Genomic DNA, 26,588 nt, shown 5'->3' with positions numbered 1-26,588 from the left:
TGCCAATGAGCCTATACAGAACGTCCACACCTTGGTACTCTCTCTCCGAGCTCCACTTGGGACCAATGACCCTAAGCTACTAGTTGCCCTGAGACAGACGTCCCAGCTCCACAGGTTGATAAGAGTGTCACATGCAAGCGGAGTTCAGACACATGGCAGATGCAATTTAATGTAGATAAGTGTGAAGTGATGCCCTTTGGGAAAAGCAAAGTGGAGAAGCAGTATAATCAACATGGTATCTTCAGGGCAAGAACAGAAGGACCTGAGGGTGCATGTTCACAAATCCTCAAAAGGTGGCTGGGCAAGTGGATAAAGCTGTTAAGAAAGCAGATGGAATTCTCCACTTTATAAATATGACATCAAATACAAAAACCAGGAATTCATGCTAAACCTTTAAAATCACGGTTAGGTCTCAGCTGCAATATTGTGTACGATTTTGGGCGCCACACTTTAGGAAACATGTCAAGGCACTGGAGAGGATACAGAGGAAGTTTACCAGGATGATACTAGGGATGAGGAACTCCAGTTATATGAAGAGATTAAAGAAGCTGGGATTGTTATTGAATCATAGTCATTTACAGCACAGGAGGTGGTCAGTCGGCTCTTTGAGTCCATGCCAGCTCTCCATGGAGCTATACAGTCTGTCCCACTTCTCGGCTTGATCCCCGTGGCCCTGCAAGTCTATTTCTCTCAAGTGGCCAGCCAACTTGTTCTTGAAGTAATTAATCATCTCCACTTACAACACCCAGGTCATTACCACCTGCTGCATAAAAAAGTGCTTCCTCATATTCCCCCACATCTTTTGCCCAAAACTTGCAATGTGTTCCCTAGACTTGTACCATTTGTTAATGGGAACAGTTTTTCATTGTCTAACATATCTAAGCCAGTCATGATCCTGTACACTTTTATTAAATTTCTCCTCAATCTCTTTTGTTCTAAGGAGAACAAACCCAGATATTCCAACCTAACCTGGTAACTAAAATTATCCATTCCTGGAACTATTCTGTTAAATCTCCTCTGCACTCTCTTAAGGACTTCACATCCTTCCTGAAGTGTGGTGACCAGAACTGGATGCAATACTCCAGTTGGCATCTAACCAGAGGTTTATAAAGGTTCAGCATAACTTTCCTGCTTTTGTACTCAATGCCTCTATTTATGAAGCCCTCTTCTTACAGCAGAGAAAATTACGGGGAGACCTATTTTCTGTCTTACCTTCCATGGCGGCATGCTGTGTATATAGAACCTTCCTCACTACCAACCACAAAATTGTTGACATCACCCAATGGGAAGGACATGCAAGTAACAGCTACTGCTTTCGACTGCTTGTGCATCAACTCCATGCTATCCTGTATAAAACAAAATTTCCAGAGTGAACATTCTTGTTTGCTGAAGTATTCTAGCATTTGTGAATCAAGGTGACGAAGCACCTTGGTTAATAGAGACAAAGTGCGACACAAGGGGTTGGGGAAGGGGAATACAGAATGTCAAGAGCACAGCCAGAGCTTTGATGTTGTGGGTGGGGGCTGCATCAGTAGCCAGAGCAAGGAACTTTACATAAAGATGCTTTAAAATATGATTTCCCAGTGCTAAGAAAAAAGGATTAATTTCAGGCCCTGCATGTAAAAATAATCAAGGCTGGAGTACTCAAGGGGAGGGGCAAGATGCCTATATGCTCAGCCCAGAGCAGAGTGGTCTCAGTGCCCACATACAGACTCAATCGGATTTGAAAACAAGGATGAGAATTTTAAAATCAAGGCAATGCCGATACAGGAGCCAATGTTGGTCAACGAGCATGCGGATGATGGGTGCAAGGACTTGATGCAAGTTAGGATACAGGCAGCAGAGTTTTGGATGAGCTCAAGTTTACAGAGTGTGCACGGCAGGAGGCCGGCCTAGAGAGCATTGGAATAGTCGAATCTAGAAGTAAAAAAAGCATGGATGAAGGTTTCAGCAACAGAAGAGCTGAGGCGGGATGGAAACTGCGATGTTACGGAGGTGAAAGTAGGCAGTCTTGGTGATGGAGATGATATTTATTTATTTAGAGATACAGCACTGAAACAGGCCCTTCGGCCCACCGAGTCTGTACCGACCAACAACCACCCATTTATACTAACCCTACAGTAATCCCATATTCCCTACCACCTACCTACACTAGGGGCAATTTACAATGGCCAATTTACCTATTACCTGCAAGTCTTTGGCTGTGGGAGGAAACCAGAGCACCCGGCGAAAACCCACACGGTCACAGGGAGAACTTGCAAACTCCACATAGGCAGTACCCAGAATCGAACCTGAGTCCCTGGAGCGGTGAGGCTGCGGTAGGATGCCCTAGTTGCGAACAATCTGGTTCAGCCTCAGTCAGCAGCCATGGAGACAGAGATATATTAAATGTTACAGCCTGCAATTCTTAATAAGCATTTACCTAATACAGATTACAATTTTAGATTCCCTAGTATCAGATAGCACTTGAGAACTATGCAGTGATTGCTGTTACTGTAAATTTTGAATAGCTTTTCTGATATTTTTCTGAACTTAAAAATGTTAACTTTTGTATTAAAAAGTTAAGTAAAACACAAATTTAGAATTTAAAATGAAAGAAACTGAAGGTAGCATGACGGTACAGCACATTGGTTTCCAATGCATTTTACCATAAAAGTAGAACGCAGAGCGACACCTACAGAGTGCTTGGATTTCAACCATTCCATCAGGGAAAGTTGCAAATTAATAGACGTGTGCTTTAGGAGTTGGGACAAATGATGGAGACAAATAAGGGCAGAAAAATAAATCCAGTGTAACTTTTTCAAATATAATTTTAAATTAATCATTACTATGGTTGGCATCCTTCCATCTACAAAAGATGATGGACACGCAACAAACAATCCATTTAGGTGGGGGGTTTTCTCTTGGTGCACCTTTGCTGATGGCTGTGAAGACCAATTCTTGAGGCAGGTTCTGCCATAGATTCTGCTGCATGTAAAGCTGCCAAGTGATACTGTGAGTTGTTGTTTTTGATGTTGGCGCCTGTTGCCAAGCTGCTGTTGCAACTAGTCGTCATGGTAGTGCACACCGGTCCACAGGATGTGTTGCCATTTCCCTCTTTCGCCAGCTAGTTTCTCCCAGCTGCGATAGTTGACATTTAGGGCCTTCATGTCACACTTGCAAGCATCCCTGAAGTGGAGCTTTGGGCGCCTCACTGGTCATCTGGCCCCGGCTACCTCACCATAACTGAAGGTCCCTGGGTATACGATCGTCTTCCATCCTGCGAACATGTCAGATCCACCAAAGCCGCCTCCATTTGATTAGTGCCAACACACTTGGGAGCTCTGCCTTTGAGAGGACTGCCACGTTTGCGATTTTGTCCTGCCAGGATATACCCCTAATGTGCTGCAGATGGCAAAGATGGAAATTAATGAGCTTCTTTTCCTGGTAACTGCAAGTGGCCCATGTTTCACAGTCATACAGCGAGGTGCTAAGAACACAGGCCTTGTAAACGATCAGCTTGATCCCAAGAGTCAGCTTGGTGTTATGCCATGCGTGCTTTGCAAGTTGGCCAAAGGTGGTAGCTGCTTTCCCTATACATGTATCAAGCTCTGCATCAAGGGACAGATTGTCACCATGAACGCAAGGTAACAGAATTTGCTAATCACTTCCAGTGGGGTGTTATTTAGTGTGATCAGGAGCGGAGATGCAACACTTGTCTCATGACCATGGTTTTCTTGATGCTTATCATCAAGGAGAACAAGTTACAGGCACGGGAGAGTGAGTCCGTAAGTCTTTGTAGTTCCAGAAAAGATTCACGAGAATGGTTCCAGAGATTAGGAACTTCAGTTATGAAGATAGATTGGAGAAGTTGGGACTGTTTTCCTTGAAGAGAAGGCTGAGAGGAGATTTCATAGAGGTATTCAAAATCATGGAGGGGTCTGGACGGAGTAGATAGGAAGAAACTGCTCCTACTCATAAAAGGATGAAGAATGAGAGGGCACAGATTTAAAGTAATTGGTACAAGAAGCAAAAGCGACATGAGGAAAAACTTTTTCACGCAGCGAGTGGTTAGGGATGGAATGCACTGCTTGACAGTGTGGTGGAGGCAGGTTCAATGGAAACATTCAAAAGGGAATAAGACTGTGATATGAAAAGGAGGAATGTGCAGGGTTACGGGGAGAAGGCGGGGAATGGCACTAGGTGAACTGCTCATTTGGAGAGCCGGTGCAGACATGATGGGCTGAATGGCCTCCTTCTGTGCTGTAACAATTCTGAGATTCTGTGAATTTCTGTGTGAGCAACTAGTGCAGCATGATCAGTGTAGAGGAGTTCCCTGATTAGGAAGTGTTGTATTTTTGTCTTCGCTTTCAGCCTCGATAGATTGTAGAGCTTGCCATCTGACCTAGTGTGCAAGTAGACTCCTCCCATATCTACAGGGAAGGTGAAGGACAGGAGCATGGAGAAGAAGATGCCAAACAGAGCGGGGGCTAGGACACAACCCTGTTTCACTCCGAAACTGTCGGAAACGGAGCCATCAAATTGTACAGTGCAGGGCATGCAGTCATGGAAGGAGCGGATGAGAAGGAGAAGCCTCAGTGGACAGCCAATTTTTCCCAAAATCTTGTAGAGCCCTGCTCTGCTGTCAGTGTCGAATGTCGTAGTGAGAGCTGAGATCTTAGTGAGGTGGCATCATTACAATATACAAAACTGAACAGTTATGAACAAAATTAGTTTTTGTTTCCTATTAAGAATAAGCAACATTGTAGGTAGTGTTTAAAAGTGTTAAAAGACTGCTTTACTTAATTTTAAAAATAGTTCAAAAAAAATCAGTGCATATGCAATAAAAGATATTGCACAGAAAATAGATTAACTGAAAAGTTAACCCAACCTGCATTTCTTTAGTTAGATTTACTTTACCTGTGGCTGAGAAAGCATATCCAGACTCCATGAGCAGATCTTCCCATCAGTAGAAACACTGATCAAGTTATGAGCATTTTGAGAACCAACTACATTCACACAGTAGACTGGGTGCTGTGGGGAGATGATGATTTTCTGTTTAATACTTTTACTAATCTGATTATTGCAAATTAATGTATAAATGTTTCATCATTTTACCATTACATCGAACATTAGGAAAATATTTTTTAAATGCCAACCTTTACATTTTTCCAAAAATGCATTTTAATCTTTGATCTATAAGCATGCACTTCAAAAGTTTAGTTTGGGCGGTTGATATTTTTTAAACTGTACCGTGTGAGCAGCAGCAGAGAGTGGTGTTCTTTGGACTGGTGTTCTTTTGTTACTGCGATTATCCCAGAGCACGATCTGGCCAGAATATGTTCCTCCAACCACCAGATTTGGATGAAATCGTGCAAAGGAAGCTGACATCACAGATGACTGTTGAAAAACATAAAAGTCAGTTTGCTATGAAGATAAAACAATTTTCAATAGCACTAATTGGGTAGTTCCACTTTGAGCAAAATATTCTAATTCAATTCTTTCAGCTGCTTTTTTAACCTGCATCCACTGGCAAATTTAAGTGAATCTTTAAGAAAAACTTTCCATTTATTTCTATACATCTGGTCACACAAAATGTATGAAAAAATGTATAATTTTGGAACCCATACATACATTCATACAGATAATCTTAATAATCACCTTTGCAAATGTGACTCTGGTTATTTGTTGTATACAAAAGACTTGCAGGTGATAGGTAAATTGGCCATAGTAAATTGCCCCTAGTATAGGAAGGTGATAGGGAATATAGGATTACTGTAGAATATGGGAATACTGTAGGGTTAGTATAAAGGCCTGTTTCAGTGCTGTATCTCTAAATAAAATTAAAATAAAATAAAAATCTGCAAGATTATTTCCTACATAATATATAAGTATTTTTATTTTACTGCTTCCTTACATGTATACCTAACTCTATATGGTGATGATATTTTGGTCAATTGGCAGTATGAAGCATTATAGAGTGCTATGACCAGCTTCCCTAGACAGAAAGTTCCTAATCTCAAAGAGTTGTTTAAGGTGGGAGGCAAAATAGAAAGAAAAGCCAACTTGCATTGTTCATATTCACTCCCTGCCAGCTGAATATCGAGTAATATTGATGGGACTTGGAAATGACTTCTTTGTTGAAGCTGGGTATTTCAGTAATGCAAGTAACACTGGGATATCTGATTCTATTTGTGAATCCATCAATCTAATGCATTTCTATTGTTACAAAACTTGTAAGCTATATAAGATACTGTACATGTGATAAACATTCCTCACACAAGGAAAGGTTTTACTGCACACTCTAACATAAGTGTGAAAAATTAATGTGCATGCTAGACTGATGAAATTATAACGTTGACAAGAATTAGAAAGTCTTTGGCAATGGTCCACTTTTTTCATTAAATGAAACCATGGCTTTGGCTGGACAAGATCGCACTATACCTGGCAGTGGAAGACATACTCTGGGGTGGTTTTCTTAAATTTCATGTTCCATACAAGAGCTACACCATCTGGTTCATGGGGAACATCCTCATTGTTGTTGTAGGAGGCAACAAGAAGTTCTGGATACTGTTGACAGCAAAATCAGAAAAGAAACATAACAGGAGGGGTAAGATTGCCTCAGTTGCAGCTTTATTATGCTGTGCGGTAGTTAACATTTTATATGTATGTCAGTCACTGTTTCAAACAGATGGGGGTGTAAACTGCTGAAAAAGTAAATATGGAAATCAGGAAGTTGCCCTCCAAGTTGCCCTGCTCCTCCACAAACTGTGTTACACCAGCAACTCACCAGCAGACTCGGCAGTCAAACACAAAGGCATGAAGTTGTAGTACCTACAAATTCAGTACCACTAAACACACGAGAAAAAATTAGGGCCTCCATTCATGTGTCTGCGAATTTTTAAGGGCATATAACGGCTATATCCAATTTCAGATCTATCTGTCCATACTTATAACACCAAAAGTCTCAACACTAACCCCAAGAACACTGCTTTTTACATCTCCAACACACTTCAGCCCCTCCCCCACCAATCCAACAGATATTTTATCACCGCTTTTTTGCCTTTCTACAAACTTACTATCCATGCTCACATTTACTTTAATACTGTATTTCTTAAATATCAACAAGCTCCTTAGTGGCATTTTATCAACTCCCTTGCTGAAAATCCATAAACAGAGCTTCAGTACATTTCCATTATCAATATATTCCATTATTTCCTCAAATAACTGTTTAGATACATCTTGCCTTTCACAAGTATGCACTGGCAGCCCTTAATTAACCAATGCCCTTCCAGCCATTAATTTTATTCCACACTAATCTCAATGTTGAGCTGGTTTTTCTCTTCCTCACTTCTTGAAGGAATGTGTTGCATTGGCAATCCTCTGGCATAACTTCTACATCCGATGATTTTTGAAATATTGTGTTGAGAGTCTCTGTTATTTCTACTCTAACTTCCATAAATATTCCAGGATACCTGGTTTTAAGGTCCAGTGCCTTTCCCACCAACTTTTTTACGATGACTTCCTTAGTTATCATTTTATCCTATCTAATTGCTCCACTCCACCCGAACACTTTTGTAAAAACTGATGCACTCATGTAGTATGTCAGACAGAGAGATTTCCTTTTTCATCTCTCATCACAATATTCTTTGAAACTATTCATTAATTTTTGTGACTATGAAATCATTTACTGTTGCCTTTTACATTCCATGTCAGTCTTCATATTCCTCCCCTCAGCCTTCCTAACTTCCTTTAGCTTAACTGTTTTTTGGTGGTAACTAATAAAAATGAATTAATGATCAATTTTTTTTTTAACCTGTAATCTAACTAGTGATACACAATATATTTTAACATAAGTAGTTTTTCTTTTACTAAACCATGCACATCCAAATATCTTGATTATTACTCAACATCATGACAAATCACAGTTATATTCCACAATTCCCAACATGCTCAGACTTTTAGACAATTAGTCATTTAATTCCAAATATAAAATAAACAATAACTTAGAACTATTGGAACATCTTCAGTAATCCTGTGTTTCAATTATTTCCAGCTTAATCAGCATGGTCATTTTTTTTAGTGATAACTTCATTTTATAAAGAAGTGCTTGAGATAGGGATGAATTAATTGTCAATGATAAATGGAGGATATTAATATATTTCAGTAAAACAAATAGAATTATAATTATAAAAGTTAATGATTCGCCACTGCACAATTGTAATTTTTGCAGAAGATTTAGGGCAACATATCCACTATTGTAAGTATGACAATGCGAATTAAAAATTTGTTGAAAATTTGAGGGCAACAATTTTCTACAAAACTACGTTGAAAGCAAAAAAAAAAGAGAAAAAGCAAATGCTATCCTAAGCTACAACGTTAAACACTGAATAACTTTAAAAAGGGTATTGGATATACACTTGAAAAGGAAATGGAAAATGCAGGGCATAGGAGAAAGAGAAGAGGAGCGGGACTAATTAGATAGCTCTTTCCAAAGAGCTGGCACAGGTTGAATAGCCTCTTTCTGTGATGAATGATTCGAAGAAACAGAAATGTAAGCTGCATTCTAATTTAACAAAGCATGGAACTTCTTTTTTGGAACTTTTTGCATGAAGGATTACACCACTGCTCAGCCCACTAACACCTATCCCCCTTCTCTCAGACATAAATCAACCTCATAGCCTAAGAAAGATAAAAGTTAAATTTATATTATACTTCTCTTTATTGCTGTGATTGTAAAGTACATGCAAAACTGAAATTTAAGGACTCTCCTATTCATTAATTCCTATTATCCAAAAGTGGGTGGCTGCCATTCAGGAGGTTCCACTTTAACATACAAGTTCAAATATTTTCCTTTAAACAAAAGCAAAATACTGTGGTTACTTGTACTTCTTTCAATTTAGTATACTGTATTCGCTGCTCACGATGTGATCTCCTCTATATTGGGACAACCAAACACAGACTGGGTGACTGTTTAGCAAGTATGACCCTCAGCTTTCGGTCACCCATCATTTCAATTCTCCATCTTGTTCCCACTCTGATCTTTCTGCCCTTGACCTCCTGCAGTGTTTCAACGAAGCTCAAATGCAAGCTCAAGGAATAGTGCCTCCTGTTGACTGAGCACTTTACAGCCTTCTGGATTCAACACCGAGTTCAACCATTTTAGATTGCAACCTCTGCCCTCATTGTGTTTCCCTTTCTCCTTGCTGATTTGTTTTTCCTTTCATTTCCCTTAATTTCCTTTTCTTTGTTTTTGGATGGCATGATCCTGCCATTCACACCTCCTCCTGACACATCTTTTGTTTCTTGTTCCCAAACCACACCCTTTATCTTTGCGCCATGAACCCTTTTGCCATTTAATCTCTGCTGTGCTCCATCCTATCATGGTCCTTCCCTTTAGTTCATTTCCTCACCCTGCCTGCTTTCACTTTGCTCTAAACATATTAGATTTTTTACTTTTCCCAGTTCTAATGAAAGTCATTGATCTGAAACACTAACTGTTTCTTTCTCCAGAGATGCTGCCAACTCTGCTGAGTACTTCCAGCATGTTCTCTTTTTAGTTCAAGTATTTTCCTACTGATTAACTGGATTCATAGTCAAGTTCAATAATTTTAATTCATGTAGTGAAAATTAAGCTTGTATATCTTTATTTAGCACCTGTCCTTTACGTAAGTCAACAACAAAAGCAAAACTAGATGAGGAAATGCTTTCAGGGCAGTCTGTTTACTAGTCTTGAAGCAATGCCTATACAATGCCATATGGGGCCAAATGACCAGTGTTAGACTGCTGGCTCCTGTATTGCTCTAGTCCAGCAACAACAGAACTCCCAAGAAGAGTTAATTTTAAAATGATAAACCAAACAGGGCCACATATTCTTGTATTAAACATACTGAAAATTAAGTTTCAACAGTTTCAAAATTTGGTTTCACACTTGACTGTCAAAGCAGTGTGAAACAACTGGAACAATATCCTGGAGGTAGTCTCACACCTATTATAAAAGCAAAATACTGCGGATGCTGGAAATCTGATATAAAAACAAGAAATGCTGGAACCACTCAGCAGGTCTGGCAGCATCTGTGGAAAGAGAAGCAGAGTTAACGTTTCGGGTCAGTGACCCTTCATCGGAACTCACACCTATTATCTTTGATGTGCTCTGTAGTTAGATCACCAATGTGACTGCTAAGTTATAACATAGGTTTTGTGTTGTGGCACATCTAAAACTCCTTAGTGTCAGTGCAAAGGAAAAAGTTAGTATAATTGGCCTATAACATATCCAGTTTTATTGATATTGGAGTCTATGGAAAGAATAGAAATTCAAATTTCTGCAGTAAGAGACACAAAGTTATCAAAAAGCAGAGCACTTTTATTAGAAATCCCATATAATTTGAAAGAGGCAAAAAAACAGCCTAACATAGAAACAAAGTTCTTCACTGTACCTGAGGTGACCAGTCCATGCATGTAACAACACGATGTTTTGACCAGCGCTCATCAAAAAACTGTCTATTTAGAGAAAGTTTAGCTCCACCTTGGAGTTCTCTGTTAAGAAATAAAATGCAAGTCAGAAATGTTGTTCAGCTGTTCAGAAACCGTTCTGCCGCAATAAATGCAATAACACTTAAGCAAATAATACCCTTCTTTATCTTCTAAATCCTTGCCACTGTAGTCAAAAAAGAGATCTTTATGTTCTGCAAGCGCCCGTTCAATTATTCTGGTACTGTGATCAAAGAATGTGAGAAACTCATCACAGTGAATAATCTGTTGTTTTTCCTCTTCTGTAAGTTCACGTGGTGCACCTATAAAACAAGGCAAGCAAATCTTTCTTACTTTAAAATCTTCAATTACTTTAAACATTACTTAATTCACCAGATTATTTTGCATCATAACTTTATAACCAATTCAATCCCATTTCCTTTCAAGATGCATCAATTACCCATTCTTTTGTTCTTTTGGGCCTCCTTATCTCGAGAGACAATGGATACGCGCCTGGAGGTGGTCAGTGGTTTGTGAAGCAGCGCCTGGAGTGGCTATAAAGGCCAATTCTGGAGTGACAGGCTCTTCCACAGGTGCTGCAGAGAAATTTGTTTGTTGGGGCTGTTGCACAGTTGGCTCTCCCCTTGCGCCTCTGTCTTTTTTCCTGCCAACTACTAAGTCTCTTCGACTCGCCACAATTTAGCCCTGTCTTTATGGCTGCCCGCCAGCTCTGGCGAATGCTGGCAACTGACTCCCACGACTTGTGATCAATGTCACACGATTTCATGTCGCGTTTGCAGACGTCTTTATAACGGAGACATGGACGGCCGGTGGGTCTGATACCAGTGGCGAGCTCGCTGTACAATGTGTCTTTGGGGATCCTGCCATCTTCCATGCGGCTCACATGGCCAAGCCATCTCAAGCGCCGCTGACTCAGTAGTGTGTATAAGCTGGGGATGTTGGCCGCTTCAAGGACTTCTGTGTTGGAGATATAGTCCTGCCACCTGATGCCAAGTATTCTCCGAAGGCAGCGAAGATGGAATGAATTGAGACGTCGCTCTTGGCTGGCATACGTTGTCCAGGCCTCGCTGCCGTAGAGCAAGGTACTGAGGACACAGGCCTGATACACTCGGACTTTTGTGTTCCGTGTCAGTGCGCCATTTTCCCACACTCTCTTGGCCAGTCTGAACATAGCAGTGGAAGCCTTACCCATGCGCTTGTTGATTTCTGCATCTAGAGACAGGTTACTGGTGATAGTTGAGCCTAGGTAGGTGAACTCTTGAACCACTTCCAGAGCGTGGTCGCCAATATTGATGGATGGAGCATTTCTGACATCCTGCCCCATGATGTTCGTTTTCTTGAGGCTGATGGTTAGGCCAAATTCATTGCAGGCAGACGCAAACCTGTCGATGAGACTCTGCAGGCATTCTTCAGTGTGAGATGTTAAAGCAGCATCGTCAGCAAAGAGGAGTTCTCTGATGAGGACTTTCCGTACTTTGGACTTCGCTCTTAGACGGGCAAGGTTGAACAACCTGCCCCCTGATCTTGTGTGGAGGAAAATTCCTTCTTCAGAGGATTTGAACGCATGTGAAAGCAGCAGGGAGAAGAAAATCCCAAAAAGTGTGGGTGCGAGAACACAGCCCTGTTTCACACCACTCAGGATAGGAAAGGGCTCTGATGAGGAGCCACCATGTTGAATTGTGCCTTTCATATTGTCATGGAATGAGGTGATGATACTTAGTAGCTTTGGTGGACATCCGATCTTTTCTAGTAGTCTGAAGAGACCACGTCTGCTGACGAGGTCAAAGGCTTTGGTGAGATCAATGAAAGCAATGTAGAGGGGCATCTGTTGTTCACGGCATTTCTCCTGTATCTGACGAAGGGAGAACAGCATGTCAATAGTCGATCTCTCTGCACGAAAGCCACACTGTGCCTCAGGGTAGACGCGCTCGGCCAGCTTCTGAAGCCTGTTCAGAGCGACTCGAGCAAAGACTTTCCCCACTATGCTGAGCAGGGAGATTCCACGGTAGTTGTTGCAGTCACCGCGGTCACCTTTGTTTTTATAGAGGGTGATGATGTTGGCATCGCGCATGTCCTGGGGTACTGCTCCCTCGTCCCAGCACAGGCATAGCAGTTCATGTAGTGCTGAGAGTATAGCAGGCTTGGCACTCTTGATTATTTCAGGGGTAATGCTGTCCTTCCCAGGGGCTTTTCCGCTGGCTAGGGAATCAATGGCATCACTGAGTTCCGATTTGGTTGGCTGTATGTCCAGCTCATCCATGACTGGTAGAGGCTGGGCTGCATTGAGGGCAGTCTCAGTGACAGCATTCTCCCTGGAGTACAGTTCTAGGTAGTGCTCAACCCAGCGGTCCATCTGTTTGCGTTGGTCAGTGATTATGTCCCCCGATTTAGATTTGAGGGGGGTGATCTTCTTGATGGTTGGCCCAAGAGCTCTCTTCATGCCATCATACATTCCTCTGATGTTTCCGGTGTCTGAGGCCAGCTGAATATGGCTGCATAGGTGTTGCCAGTAGTCGTTTGCGCAACGCCTAGCTGTTCTTTGTGCAGTACTTCTGGCTGCTTTAAGTGCTGCGGATGTTAAATCGCTGGGGGCTTTCTTGTAGTTCAAAAGTGCAATGCGCTTAGCGGCTATGACAGGTTCCAGCTCTTCATTATGAGATTGAAACCAGTCTGCATTTCTCTTCGCACTTTTGCCGTAGGTGGTCAAAGCTGACTCATAGATGGCGTCTCTGATGTGGGCCCACTTGGTCTCAGCATCCCCTGTGGGAGTGTTTTGAAGGGCTGTTACAAGTGAATTTAGAAATTTTTGTAACAGCTGTGGGTGAGAAATTCTGCTCGTGTTGATGCGCGGGTGGCCCTTCTGCTTGGAATGATGCAACTTCTTTGGTCTGAGTCTAACCTTGCTGCACACCAGGGAGTGGTCGGTGTCGCAGTCCGCACTGTGGAAGCTGCGTGTGATTTGAACACTGTTTAAGGCGGCTCGCCTTGTGACAATGAGGTCTAGCTGGTGCCAACGACGTGATCTTGGGTGCCTCCATGAAACCTGGTGACAGGGTTTAGTGTGAAAGAACGAGTTGGTGATGCAGAGGTTATGATAGGTACACAACTCAAGCAGTCTCTGCCCGTTCTCATTCATCCTTCCAACGCCATAGCGCCCAAGGCAGGAGGGCCATGAGTCATGGTCGGCCCCAACCCTGGCATTAAAGTCCCCCAGCAGGAATAGGTGTTCGGTGTTGGGGATGCTGCTAATGATGTCATGGAGTTGTTCATAGAACTGGTCTTTAGCTTCAGGTGCGGAACAGAGTGTTGGAGCATAGATGCTGAGTAGGTGTACTGGACCAGAGGTGGTGAGCAGTCGGATGGACAGTATGCGTTCCGAGCCATTTGAGGGAGGCTCTATCATGCTGAGCAAGGAGTTTCTGATGGCGAAGCCCACTCCATGCTGTCTTGGTTCTTCAGGATCCCTGCCCTGCCAGAAGAAGGTGTAGTCTTGCTCTGCTAGAGAGCCACTCGCGGGGAGGCGAGTCTCCTGAAGTGCTGCAATGTCCACATTGAGTCTACTGAGCTCGTTGTTAATGATGGCGGTCTTCCGAGAATCGTTGATTTGTGTAAGGTCTTCCGACAGGCCAGGACACATAGTTCTGACGTTCCAGCTTGCAAAGCGAAGGGCTGGTACCTTCTTTCCTTTTTTCATGTTGTTTGGTGCGGTGTATCAGTCCACCTTTCGGACAATGACCCTGAGCTCCAAGCACCCATTGAAGCAGGCAGACTGTGGCGGGACAGAACCTTATTGACCGGGGGCTGCCCGGTTTGAGGCGGGCGGTAGCTGTCCAGTGAGGTGCAATGACCTCTCCCACCGACAAAGGCAACCCGTGGCGCCCAGTTTCTACGCCAATTTATCTGGACTTATAACCCGTAACTGCTGCCTTCCGTGTTGTTTCAGTCGCTGTGAGGCAACTATGGAGTGACCTCTCCATGGCGCATGCCTGGGCAAATTTATGGAGGTTGAGAGTTGCCCAGTCGTCAAAACCCCCCTCTCGGCCTTTCTGGTGGGGTCCAAAGGAGTGCAGGACACGACGTTTGGCACCAGTATGGCTGCAGGAACTGCCGGAAACATGCCAAAGGTGACACATGACCGCCTACGGGGTTCCGCTCCGGATTTTCTGTTAGGGTTTACTCCCTTAGCCTTGGTCTCTCCCGAGACGCCCACAAGGCAGTGGGGTTGTTGGGGCCCCTACACAGGTGTAGGATGGTGCCGGTGGGAGGAGGGGATGCAAGGGGGAGGGGTAGAGGGAGGGGGTGGGGGGGGGTGCAGGGGAAGGGGGTGCGGGGTGAAGATGGTGCGGGGGGGGGCGGGCTGGGACGGGGTTGTGAGGGGGTGAGCTGAGAGGGTGGAGCAGGGAAGGGGACGGGGGTGCGGGTGGGTGGAAGGGGGGTAAAGGGGGGGGGGGGGAGGGGGGGTGGAATCTGGTGCAGGTAATAAGCCATTTCCTCAGTGCCCACCATCGACGTCCGGAAAGTTCATCTACGTCCTTCGGGAGGTGAAGCATCATTTGGCAGACTTAGAGGTGATTACATTTGCTAAGGGTTTTTTTTTTTTTGCAGTGGTTTAAATAAAGGCATGCAGCATTGCCGACAGTGCGCTGCAGATGCTCTCCGAGCCATCTCCCGCGGGCGCTTTGAAGTTGCGGCCGGGGGGGGCCGCTCGTGGATGTTTTGGGTGTTCGGGGCACCTTTTCACAGGACTTCTCTCGTGTAACATTAAAGCATTTTAGCCACAGGATCTAGTGCAATTTCTTGCCGACATTCAAAACGGTCAATAAATTGACTGATAAAGTAACGCCAGTGCTGTACATTTTTTTTTTTTTAAAAAACCTTTTCAGCGCATGGGAAAAAACAGACATACAAAATTAATTTTCCTCTCTTTATTTGATGAATTAGTTTACCGATGACCTAAAATATTTTCCCTCTATATAATAGTGCAAAGCAAGGATTAATCGTTTAGGACTATCACTGCAGTAAACATACATGGTAGAGTACTGACCCATACAGTTCAAGAAGGTCCAAGGCGCAATCCCTCATTTTGACATTAGTTCACTTTGGAGAAGTTAACAGTAGAACCAAATCAATCAGCACTAGTCACTGAGCTGGAGATGATGAGAGAAAAGAAAAAACTTGGACAGTACTTTTTACAGCCTCACGATGTCCCAAAGAGCTCCAGTCAATTAGTTTTAAAGTGTAGTCATTCGATATGCGGGTGGCCAATGAGATAAATAGCAACAGCAATGAGATAAATGACCAGCTAGTCTGCTTCACCTTGTTTTTTATTCGTTCATGGGATGTGGGTGTCGCTGTTAGGGGAAGACAGGATCAGAACCAATTGTGATCCCCACCCTATATCCAAAAGTCTATCAACATGCACTGTCCAAGCTTACATCTGAAGAATTTGGGCTTGATCCTAGAGGTCTGTTGGCAATCATGGAAGCATAGCTAAGCACAAATGATAGTGAGAGAAAAAAAAAGGAACTGGGGAGGGAGATCTTAGGGCAGGAAATAAACTTTGCTCCTCAAACTAGATCGAAAGCATGAAGTCCACTGTTTATTACGACCTGTATTAATATAGTGCCACACTGGACTGGAAATCTATAGAAGTTATGCAAAGGCTTTACATTCACTAAATCAGACCACACTTTGAACACTATTCAACTTCAGTTAACACATCCCAAAAACATATGTGTGCATCAGAAATGGTACAAAAAGAGCAACAAGAATGATTTCAAAAATAAGTGATGAGCTATGAGGAAAGATTCGAGTATCTTATGGTTATTACTTCAAAGTACACCAAGAAAGTATGAAGAGAGAATGAAATAAGTAAATTTAGAACAGATACTGGGGAAAATATGCTTCATCAAGGAATGTTAAATTTTTGGAATAATTTGCCGAGCAAGATAAATAAAAAAGCTGGGCTATACAAAGACAATTAGCCATTATGTTGGGAGAATTAATGAACTAGAAGGATTAGTTTTAATGTATCAAATGATCTTTTCAAACGCTGGACTTTTTTTGGTTTTCCAATCTCAGAATCTGCCTTATACACACTGAAAATAGAGCCTCCAAACCATGCTATTGAATATACACAACTGTAAAATTTCTATTTGCTCGATATTGAAACATAGAAAATTTATCCCACTAAAGGTGTCCATTTGTCCCATCATGTCTCATTCCAGAGACTTGAGTACAAAAACCAAGGCAGACACTCCAGTGCAACACTGTTGGAGGTGTAGTTTTAGTGACAGACTTGGGTATACAGGTCACAATTTCAAAATTTGTAGACGACACAAAACTTGGAAGTATTGTAAACTGTGAGGAGGATAGTGATAGACTTCAAGAGGACACAGACACTCTGGTGGAATGGGCAGACATGTGGCAATGAAATTTAATGCAGAGAAGTATGAAGTGATTTTGATAGGAATAACAAGAGGTGGAAATATAATCTAAAGGGTACAATTCTAAAAGGGGTGCAGGAACAGAGGGACCCGAGGGTATACATGCACAAATCGTTGAAGGTGGCAGGATAGGTTGAGAAATTGTTGAAAAGACATACAGGATCCTGGGCTTTATAAATAGAGGCAGAATACAAAAGCAAGGAAGTTACGATGAAACTTTATGTAACACTGGTTCAGCCTCAACTGGAATAATGTGTCCAATTCTGGGCACGACACTTTAGGAAGGACGTGAAGATTTTACAGAGGGTTCAGAAAAGGTTTACAAGAATGGTTCCAGGGAAGAGGGACTTCAGTTACATGGATAAATTGGAGGTGCTGGGATTGTTCTCTTAAGAAAAAAGAGAAGGTGCAAGGAGATTTAATAGAGGTGTTTAAAATCACGATGGGTCTACACAGAGTAGAAAGGGAGAAAATGTTCCCGTTGGCGGAACGGTCGAGAACTAGAGGACTCCGATTTAAGGTGATTGGCAAAAAAAGCAATGGTAACGTCAATGTTATTTTTTTATTAAAGGGCGGCACAGTGGTTAGCACCACAGCCTCACAGCTCCAGCGATCTGGGTTCAGTTCTGGGTACTGCCTGTGCGGAGATTGCAAGTTCTCCCTGTGACCGCGTGGGTTTCCACCGGGTGCTCCGGTTTCCTCCCACAGCCAAAGACTTGCAGGTTGATAGGTAAATTGGCCATTGTAAATTGCCCCTAGTGTAGGTAGGTGGTAGGAGAATTGAGGGAAGGTGGAGATGTGGTAGGGAATATTGGATTAATGTGGGAATATGGGATTAACGTAGGATTAGTATAAATGGGTGGTTGTTGTTCGGCACAGACTTGGTGGGCCGAAGGGCCGGTTTCAGTGCTGTATCTCTAAATAAATAAAAAGAAATAAATAAACTTGAGGAACAACTTTTTTTTTTTTTTTAAACGCTGCTAGTGATTAGGATCTGGAATATATTGCATGAGAGTGCGGTGGAGTCATATTCAATCGTGGCTTTCAAAAATAAATTGGATAAGCACCTGAAGAGAAAAAAATGTGCAGGGTTCTGAGGAAAGGGTGAGGGAGTGGGACTAGAAGGAGTGGGACTAGAAGAATTGCTCCTGCAGAGAGCTAGCATTGGCACAACAGGCCAAATGACCCCCTTCTCTGCTTTAATCATTTTAAGATTATTGCTGAAAAAGAGACATGCTGTCGAAGCTTATTGTCTTGCACTTATCAGGACAGACGCAAGAATAGATTATAGATTATAGAATGCCAAATTTCAAATGGAGCAACAATTTATACTGCATGAGAAAAGGGTGCTGACTAGTCGAGGCGTTGTCATGGAGAATGCACTAGGCAACTACTGTCCCCGATGCTTTGCGTTAATTCAAAAAAGGCACAATGCCTGGACATGTTCCTTTTGCCTGCAGAGGACAGTTCCCTGCATATGCAGGTTGGTAGGTAAATTGGCCATTATAAATTGCCCCTAGTATAGGTAGGTGGTAGGGAAATATAGAGACAGGTGGGGATGTGGTAGGAATATGGGATTAGTGTAGTATTAGTATATATGGGTGGTTGATGGTCGGCACAGACTCAGTGGCCCGAAGGGCCTGTTTCAGTGCTGTATCTCTAAACTAAACTAAACTAAACGTCGTCGAACCCTGCAATTTTGTATAACTCAAAAGAATATACTGAATGGTGACATGATCCACTTAAAAGTATATGTTCATGACAACAAATTAAACTTGAAACAAAAATATTACTGCAAAGTTGATAACCAAGTGGTTATCCTGGTGTAAAATATTTACTGTTGGCAATGCACTGCATTTGGGTTACTCTATACAATCACAGATATGAGTAACTGAATACACAAAGTGTGCATTTGGAAACATGATTTTAAAGTCTAGAGAATGAATTTTCACCCCAAAATACCTTCTTTAACTTCTTCTTTCTGTATTTGCTCTGGTTCTGGTTCAATTGTTTGCTTAGGTGCAACGTCTTCCTCTTCTTCTTCGGCTGCAACACAACAATTTATAAAACTTAATACTGTATCCTTACAGACATCCTGAAACACCTTACGTTTAATTGCAATATTTTCACATTGGTCTGAAGTTTTCACAACTAAAAACTATTAATGCGTTACCTTAATTATCGAAAGAAATGCTATTCAGGTCATTACTAAAGATGAAGAGAAAAAAATTTCACAGCTGTCTGAAGAGTTACATTGCTGCTTGCAATCTTCCGGCCATCAATGTCAGGGCAATAAAGAAATAACTAATGGCTTCTATCTTGAAAATGGCATGACAATCATTTCTTGACTTTACTATTTCAGAGGTATGACATTTAACTGCTTTTTACTTTGCTCAGTGCTTACATGCTGTAACACTATAGGATTATTACAAATATATTTGAATTCTAGGAAAAGTAAATTTCACAATACACTTAAAGATTCCATTTAAAATACACACGCCAAAAACATCCAAGTTCCAATTGTCTTAGAATCTTTTAAAAATATCGCACAGTAAGAAAAGCATTCAAAATTTCCAACATAATGACTTTTAAACTCTCGTAGGTAACTTTCAATCTTGAAATTACGAGCACTGACAATGAGTTACTAGAGCACCTAAGACTAATACAAACAATAGTAACGAAGCAATAGTGATGATTCCTATTTGGAAATTATGCAGAAAAATTAATTAGCAAAGCTAGTCAAATTAAAGATACAAGATAGATTTCAATGCAGACCTAAAGTAAGGCCAAAAAAAGATTCCTTGTGCTTCCAGTCAGTTTAATACTGGATTAGCAGCATTTATTACCATATCATGCTTTCTTCAATATTATTTCAACAAACAAACAGATGAAAGGAACTCTTTAAAAATGCTAGGATTCACTCTCTCAAAGTTAAAAAGTTCTTCATAGTGCTATGGGCGCAGCTGTCTTGTGTTCAGTAATAAACTAGATTGTCATACATCAATAAGTCTATCGAGTTAATCAACTCACATTATTACATAAAATATCCAAGTTGAAAATTAAATGTTATTTTATATTGCAGTTACAAATCAGAAGAAATACTGAACAAATTAACCATCGGGTAATCAAAGGTATACAATGAAAACAAGGAAGCCACTTGGTGAGAATATCCTGCCCAACTAAAAACGATTACAATACTTTCATTACAGATTCAAGGTCATAATATCTGAAAGAATACATTTTGAATTCAAAGCTGTTAATAATTACAAAATTCTAATGAAATGATGCATAGGATTTACAAGGCTACGGGTCAAGTGCTGGAAAATGGGATTAGAATAGATAGGTGCTTGATGGCCGGCACAGACACGATGGGCCTGTTTCTGTGCTGTATAACACTATGACTCTGTCAACATACAATATATTTTGAGCAGCGCTGACTAATAGAAAAAATAATTTGGAATTATGGAGCATCTTTCAAGTCAAGATTCCCAAATTTTTTCTTTAAATAGTGTCTTGTAATCAATTACATCTATGTCAACAGGTACATGGGGCCCCAGCTTAACTTCTCATCTGAAAGACATCACCTCATAAAATATAGCACTTCCTTAGTACTGCACTAAGGTGTTAAGCTGGATTACATGCTCAAGTCCTGGAATGAGGTTTGAACACACAACCTTTTGACTCAGAGGCAAGACTACTACACAGAGCCAAAATGGCTTGCCACATATTACCATGTGATTAGGCCACATGACCCAATTCTGATATTGTGACTGGTCTGAGAACAAATCATATATTCCTGGATGTTGTAGACCACAAGGGGAAGAAAGTCTAAGGAAAGTTCTTACCCTTTATAAGGAAAACAAGTGTTGCAGGAATTTATTCAACTTTTCTTTCAAAAAATGCCAATTTTATCATTGGCATGGAGACTTTCACAGAGGTGTCCCTCCCTGCTAGGCCACTTCAGTGATTATGATTATACGAGTGTCCAAGTGCTGTTGTACTGAAAACAACTAGACTGCCCAACCCCAAGACAGAACGGCACAGGTTGGTATGCAAATTCCAATTTTGTTAGAAGAGTCAAGAAAGTTGGGAAATAAATTATTTTAATGCACATTATAGGTTATAAAAACAATGAAAAAGAAACAATTATAATTTGCAGAAACATAATGCAAAATCTATACCAACTACCCATAATTGAAAATTATTTGCCTTTCCTTCTCAAATTTGCACGGTTCACTTCTGCAAAACAAAAGCAAACTGCACACAATGAATTAAAGGTAAAAGACCCAATCCTCCAAAAGGGGTCACAATTTATCCTATTGATACCTCCACATAAACCATAGTGGCAGGTCCAGGTTAGTGGAGCGATTAGCCTCCATTTGCTCCCCTCCCTCACACCCCCCAACAAATCGCTCATCTTCTGAAGGACTTAGTCTCACCAGAGGCCTTCAGTCGACATGTGGGTTCAACCTTTGGGATCCTATGGCCACTTTAGTGTTACTCCTGTCTCCTTGGGTGCTAGAGAATCACCTGGATCTTTCTGCGGCATTCGCTAGATTCCCATTTGCTGGCAGCAATCCCCTGACCGAGGAAATTGGGCATTCAATCCAAACCTTTTTAGGGTTAGGGAAATCCAGCCCCTCAAGGCTAGTACTCTAGCATGCAACTAACACTGGGAATCAAAGTTTACAATATTGGACTGGTAAGTTGGGAGAGGAAAATCTAAACCAAAGAAAGCATCCATCCTGGCAATTTTTAAAAAATTTGTCCTTGCAAAGTGAGAGATGTTGGTAAAGCCTCATTTATTCCCATCCTTAGCTGCACTAAAAAGATGGTGGTTGTCCTTTGCCTTGAACTGCTGCAGTTTATGTTGATCACGTGCTCACATTTGATTGGGAATTCCAGGATTTCGATCCAGCCAAAATGAAGTAGTAATGTTATATGCCGAACTATGATGCCATGCAATTTGGAGGTAGAAGCATTTCCATAATTTTGTTGCTGTTGCCTTTCTTAGGAGTAGAGATTATGGGATTGACTGGTACTGTTGAAATAAGTAAGCTGAGATACTGTAGTGCACCTTTTGAAGAGCACTTAATAGTGGAATGACTAAGAAAAATCAGCTCATATCCATGGGGTCAGAATATATCTGGGGCACCAGCAACACTGCTTTCAGAAGTTTTTATTTTCCCTTCCTCCTCCCATTGTTATAATTCATGTTCTTAAATTTGAAAATCTACGTATTCTAGATATCGGTTTTATAAATCTAGTTCATCCTGCTTTTCTCTTTGTTCCTAACCCCGAGGCTATGCGGTAAAAGTTACTGCTTTTGTCAGGTCATCTGTCTGAAGAAACAGGACAGCAGGAAACTTCAAGAAACCAGAGTGCAAGTTGAGTGGTATAAGCTGTTTTACCATGTGAGATAGGCTGGTCAGAGGATGGGAACCAGCTGCTTAAATCAGATCTCAGCAGCCAGGCCAGATGACTAGACAACAAAGAACAGATGGTACTGCTGGGATTGTGTTTTCCACTACAAGGTGGCACTGGGATGGCACAAAGTTTTCTGCCTGACTGCACCCAATCACATCTCCTCCGACAGCAAGACTGTATAATTACTGGCCCACCAAGGGAGTTAAAGGCAAGCATTCAGGCTGAAAACTGAATAAAATACATCTTGTAGGCCACAACAGCTGCCAAGCCACACTAACCACCACATTTTCATATCCTTCACAACAAACACATTTAGGCAGACAATAAAACATAATTAAGCCTGCAAGTAATAGAGCTTAGTGAAATGCACACTATGATGTTAACTTGTGCTTTATCGAAATGATAATCATATGTGCAAATTTAACAGTAGATGGGAACTGAATCCGCCTACTATTCTGACAAGTTTACAGAAATGGGTTAATAACATGAACAATTTCAATATCCTGCAGATATGCTCATACTTTCAACCAAATGGGGAAGTTAAAATCTTTCCTTTCAAGGGCTTCAATCAGCTGCAAAGGAAAACAGTAATCACTGTCTTTTGAGCAAGCTCTGCTGCATTTGTCAGCCCTTTCTCTAAGAATGCAGCCAGAGCAATCAACCTGCCATCCATTCAGAATGGAAAAACAATCTGAAAACACAGGGTATAATGCACCTGCCAGAGAAAATGGCCATTTCAGGAGAAGCTAGTGATCTGCATGACCCCACTGAGGAGGCGGTGGTGCAGAGGGGAAGAAATGCTTAAAAAGAATTCACAGTGATTCCGATCTCTCACACACTGACACTTCCTTACAAAGCATGCCAATTTATAGCTTTTGTGCTACTTAAAAAAATTGAAAGCTTTTTTTCAAAAATAATCACACAGACACAGAAGATGTACATCCTTTCACAGAAATCACTTATACACCGGACAATCTATTAATCTGAAAGCAGTCTGACATAGTAGGGGTCCAATGTTGTTCAAGCACAAAACCAAAAACGCGATACCCAAGATTGAAATAATCTCTGCAGGTGTGCTTGCCCCCCATGTCACTTTGTTGACAGTTTTACATACAATCATCAAATCTAAAACCTTTATACTAAATAATTTTGAAATGAACATTTTCTCAAGCTCAACACTAATAACTATTTTAAAGAAGCGAGTTATGTTAAACATAATAATGGAATACAGCTGCATTTGTTTATTGAAAAATATCATACAATACATAGAAACTGATCGATTAGTTTAAGTCTTACGCAATGCTACAGTTTCATAATATATTTCTACCTTTGTAGAACTGACCAATGATGTTTCAAGCACTCTGCATACATTTCTGAAAAATGTCTCTTTTTGTTTCCAATAATATGGTAACATATTAAAGATTACTGAAAGCAAAACTGATCTTACCAGAGAAATGACTGTCAGATAAAGCTGTAGGATTTGACTAAGAAACTTAAAAGGATAACACAGCAGTAAAATGGAAGAATGCTCAAATTTATTAGAGAAAACTGTTGCTTCGATACCAACCCAAGCTGCAAATTAAACCCTAATATAAATAAAGCACGTAAGTATATTTTGTGGATCAGATGACTATCCGGTTATTTTTGATTGATAACTTTTGATTGATAATTGACGCCTTAACTAGCCATTCAAATTTGGATAGGTATTCTGATACTTTAATGAATTTATTTTTTTTTTGGAAAATTACACCCCATACAAAATCTACTGGTGAGTTGGATAAACTCAACTTGCTTTGAGGAAGAAAACTACAGATTCTCTCCTTTGCAATGCATTCAGTATATGATAAAGTAGTTAGCTTGTGCTCTATAACAAAGCATCCACAGAAATCTGACTGAAAATAATTGGTTATATTTAGATGATCAAATCCTGAGAAAGTGATGGCCAGAGTGAATTTTCACACTGCTCTTTTGGCCCTAAAATCTATATTCAAATCCTCAGCTCATACTGAGGGATGATGATCCTCCCCATGCTGTATTCAACAGTCAGATGTGAAATAAGTTTAGGTGCTCTCAACCCAGTTCATAGTGGCCCAAAAAATTACGCTCAATAATAAAACAAATCGACACTAAAATTAACAACATCTCTTAGATAAGCAGCTGGCTGGTATGAGAAACAGAAATACTAACTAGTGCAGCACAGGGTACTCTTCTGATGAATTAGGCCCAATTTTAATCCGGAGCAGGAATCAGGCACGCAGAGACCGAGGCAAGCACCAAACCTTACCTCGGTACCAAGAGATCCAAGCAATTTGAACTTCCCAGCCTCATCTACATGTCCCTCATCCCTAGTCAGCTTTCTACCTGCAACTCAGATAATTCATGAGGAGGGGGTGTTTTGGGAAGGTCTCATGTTTGGGAACAGGAGAGGAGGCAGAGTTGGGAGAGGGGAGGCCTAAACCTTCCTTGTGGGTCTCCTAGTCTCACAAGCAAAGTAGCAAAATGTTTTACAAAGAATTATATGTTTGGGCCTCTTCTGTCCTTGGTTACTCTTCCCACTATGTTCACCTGGTAGTAAAGCAACACCATCCTACTGTGGGAAAACTATCTCCCGACATTAAAAAAAAGCATAAGCTAGATAACCCCAAAGAAAATAGCAACATAATCTTCAGGATACTAATGGTTACAGGTATAGATTGCGGTGGGGGGGGGGGCGGAGAGGGGTTCTGCACCCTTGACATCCTTTGAAACTTCTACAATTTCGAAAACAAATCTGACCACTTCTCCTTTCAAAAGAGCACGATTTAGATAATTTGTTAGAACACAAACATAGATTTCTTCCTTAGCTAGTTAGTTCTATAATTCCCCCAATGAAAACCAATTAGTTGGGCTTACACTTTTAAATGTTCACCAGGATACTGCCATGAACAGTAGCAAAGTCATCGATAAACCAATCACATAACTAGTGCTTGGTCTTTGTGCTTTAGAGCTTTTTATTTTCTGACAAGACTATTTTCATTTAATTTACTTTATTTGAATTGCTAGATTAATGCAAATAATGTTTCTATTTGAACCTTATTGTGAAATTCTCATTTGAAAATGGACCTCAAAGTATTTTACATTTGGTCTGCCAAGCTTGTATGCAAACACCCCCCCCAAAAAAACCCTGCCTATACAACCAATGGTGTTTTTGTACTACAGGTACCAATTTGATCCTAGTGTTGTTTTAGAGCATTATTAAGTTATGCTGCTCTACTCTGTACTCAAAGTGGAGCTTGAACATGGATACTTAAACAGCACTCAAGTTTCACTGATATTGGAATGCTGGTCATTTTTTTGAAGATAATAGAACCAATTTTTCAGTCAGCTCTTTATTAGCATTATTAATTTTAAAAATGGCTTCTCACTAGTTGGTTATATTATTTGTAACCATGAGTAACAATTTCAATATTAAGCATGGTTATTTTATACTAAACATTGAAATAATTCTATTTCCCTTTATCAAATAAAATACAGCATTATTTGGTTCAATATCTATAAAAAGAATGATAGAACTGTCTTCCACTCCCTAACAAGTTCCACATTCTAGATTCTAATCCCAGGCAATCATGCAGCCAATTTTTGACTCGTATTTGGAATATTAAATTTCAAATTGAAACATTCAATACTGCAAAGAAGCAAGCACTAAAAATATGGTTTACTGAGCTTTCAATAACGACTACCTCTACCCCAATCAGCTCAACACTAATATTGATTAGTCCTGAACCTTCACAATTCCAATGTTTTGAGAGGAAAGCACATGGGAATGTTATTTTGTATCAGTTAAGGAAAATTATTTCCCCTTCCAAAATAACATACCTAACAAATTTAGATACAAGAGGCCAGACATCAAAGCAACTGTGTACCATATTGTCAATTTTTAAAATCAAATACCATGTGCTTCAGACGCACTGCAGTCTGATTTTCATCAATAGATTTCACTCCAGCAGACTATACAATGAAGACTCTGTACAAAAGTAGCAGTTACTGCAAAAGTGACCAACTATTGTCAATGAACACAAGGTTAATGAACCACTGAGTTTTTACTCTGTCTTAACATCAAAATTGTGATGCATTTCATTGAGGTGGAAAGAAAAGCATTGCTGTAAATAAGGCTGCACCTAGCAATAACAATATGAGTGAAGTTACAATTGTCTAGATGATGTGTTTCTATGGAGCAGGTTAATCAAAGTTAAATCATCTGTGAAA

At 40.9% G+C, this 26,588-nt stretch overlaps 1 protein-coding gene across 1 annotated transcript in view; it reads right to left on the bottom strand.

The window, feature by feature from the left end:
• Positions 1-26,588, bottom strand: part of LOC137372054 (cytoplasmic dynein 1 intermediate chain 2-like) — a 101,844-nt gene that overhangs the window by 15,251 nt on the left and 60,005 nt on the right. Inside the window, exons 6-12 of the mRNA XM_068035407.1 lie at positions 18,879-18,962; positions 10,610-10,772; positions 10,416-10,515; positions 6,424-6,549; positions 5,233-5,379; positions 4,900-5,013; positions 1,213-1,346 (exon numbers count right to left, since the gene is read on the bottom strand). Coding sequence (XP_067891508.1) covers positions 1,213-1,346; positions 4,900-5,013; positions 5,233-5,379; positions 6,424-6,549; positions 10,416-10,515; positions 10,610-10,772; positions 18,879-18,962 — 868 coding nt within the window. The remainder of the gene's footprint in view (positions 1-1,212; positions 1,347-4,899; positions 5,014-5,232; positions 5,380-6,423; positions 6,550-10,415; positions 10,516-10,609; positions 10,773-18,878; positions 18,963-26,588) is intronic.

This window comes from Heterodontus francisci, chromosome 7 (genome assembly GCF_036365525.1).
Source record: "Heterodontus francisci isolate sHetFra1 chromosome 7, sHetFra1.hap1, whole genome shotgun sequence".
NCBI lineage: Eukaryota > Metazoa > Chordata > Chondrichthyes > Heterodontiformes > Heterodontidae > Heterodontus > Heterodontus francisci.
This window is presented reverse-complemented; position numbering and strand designations above follow the sequence as displayed.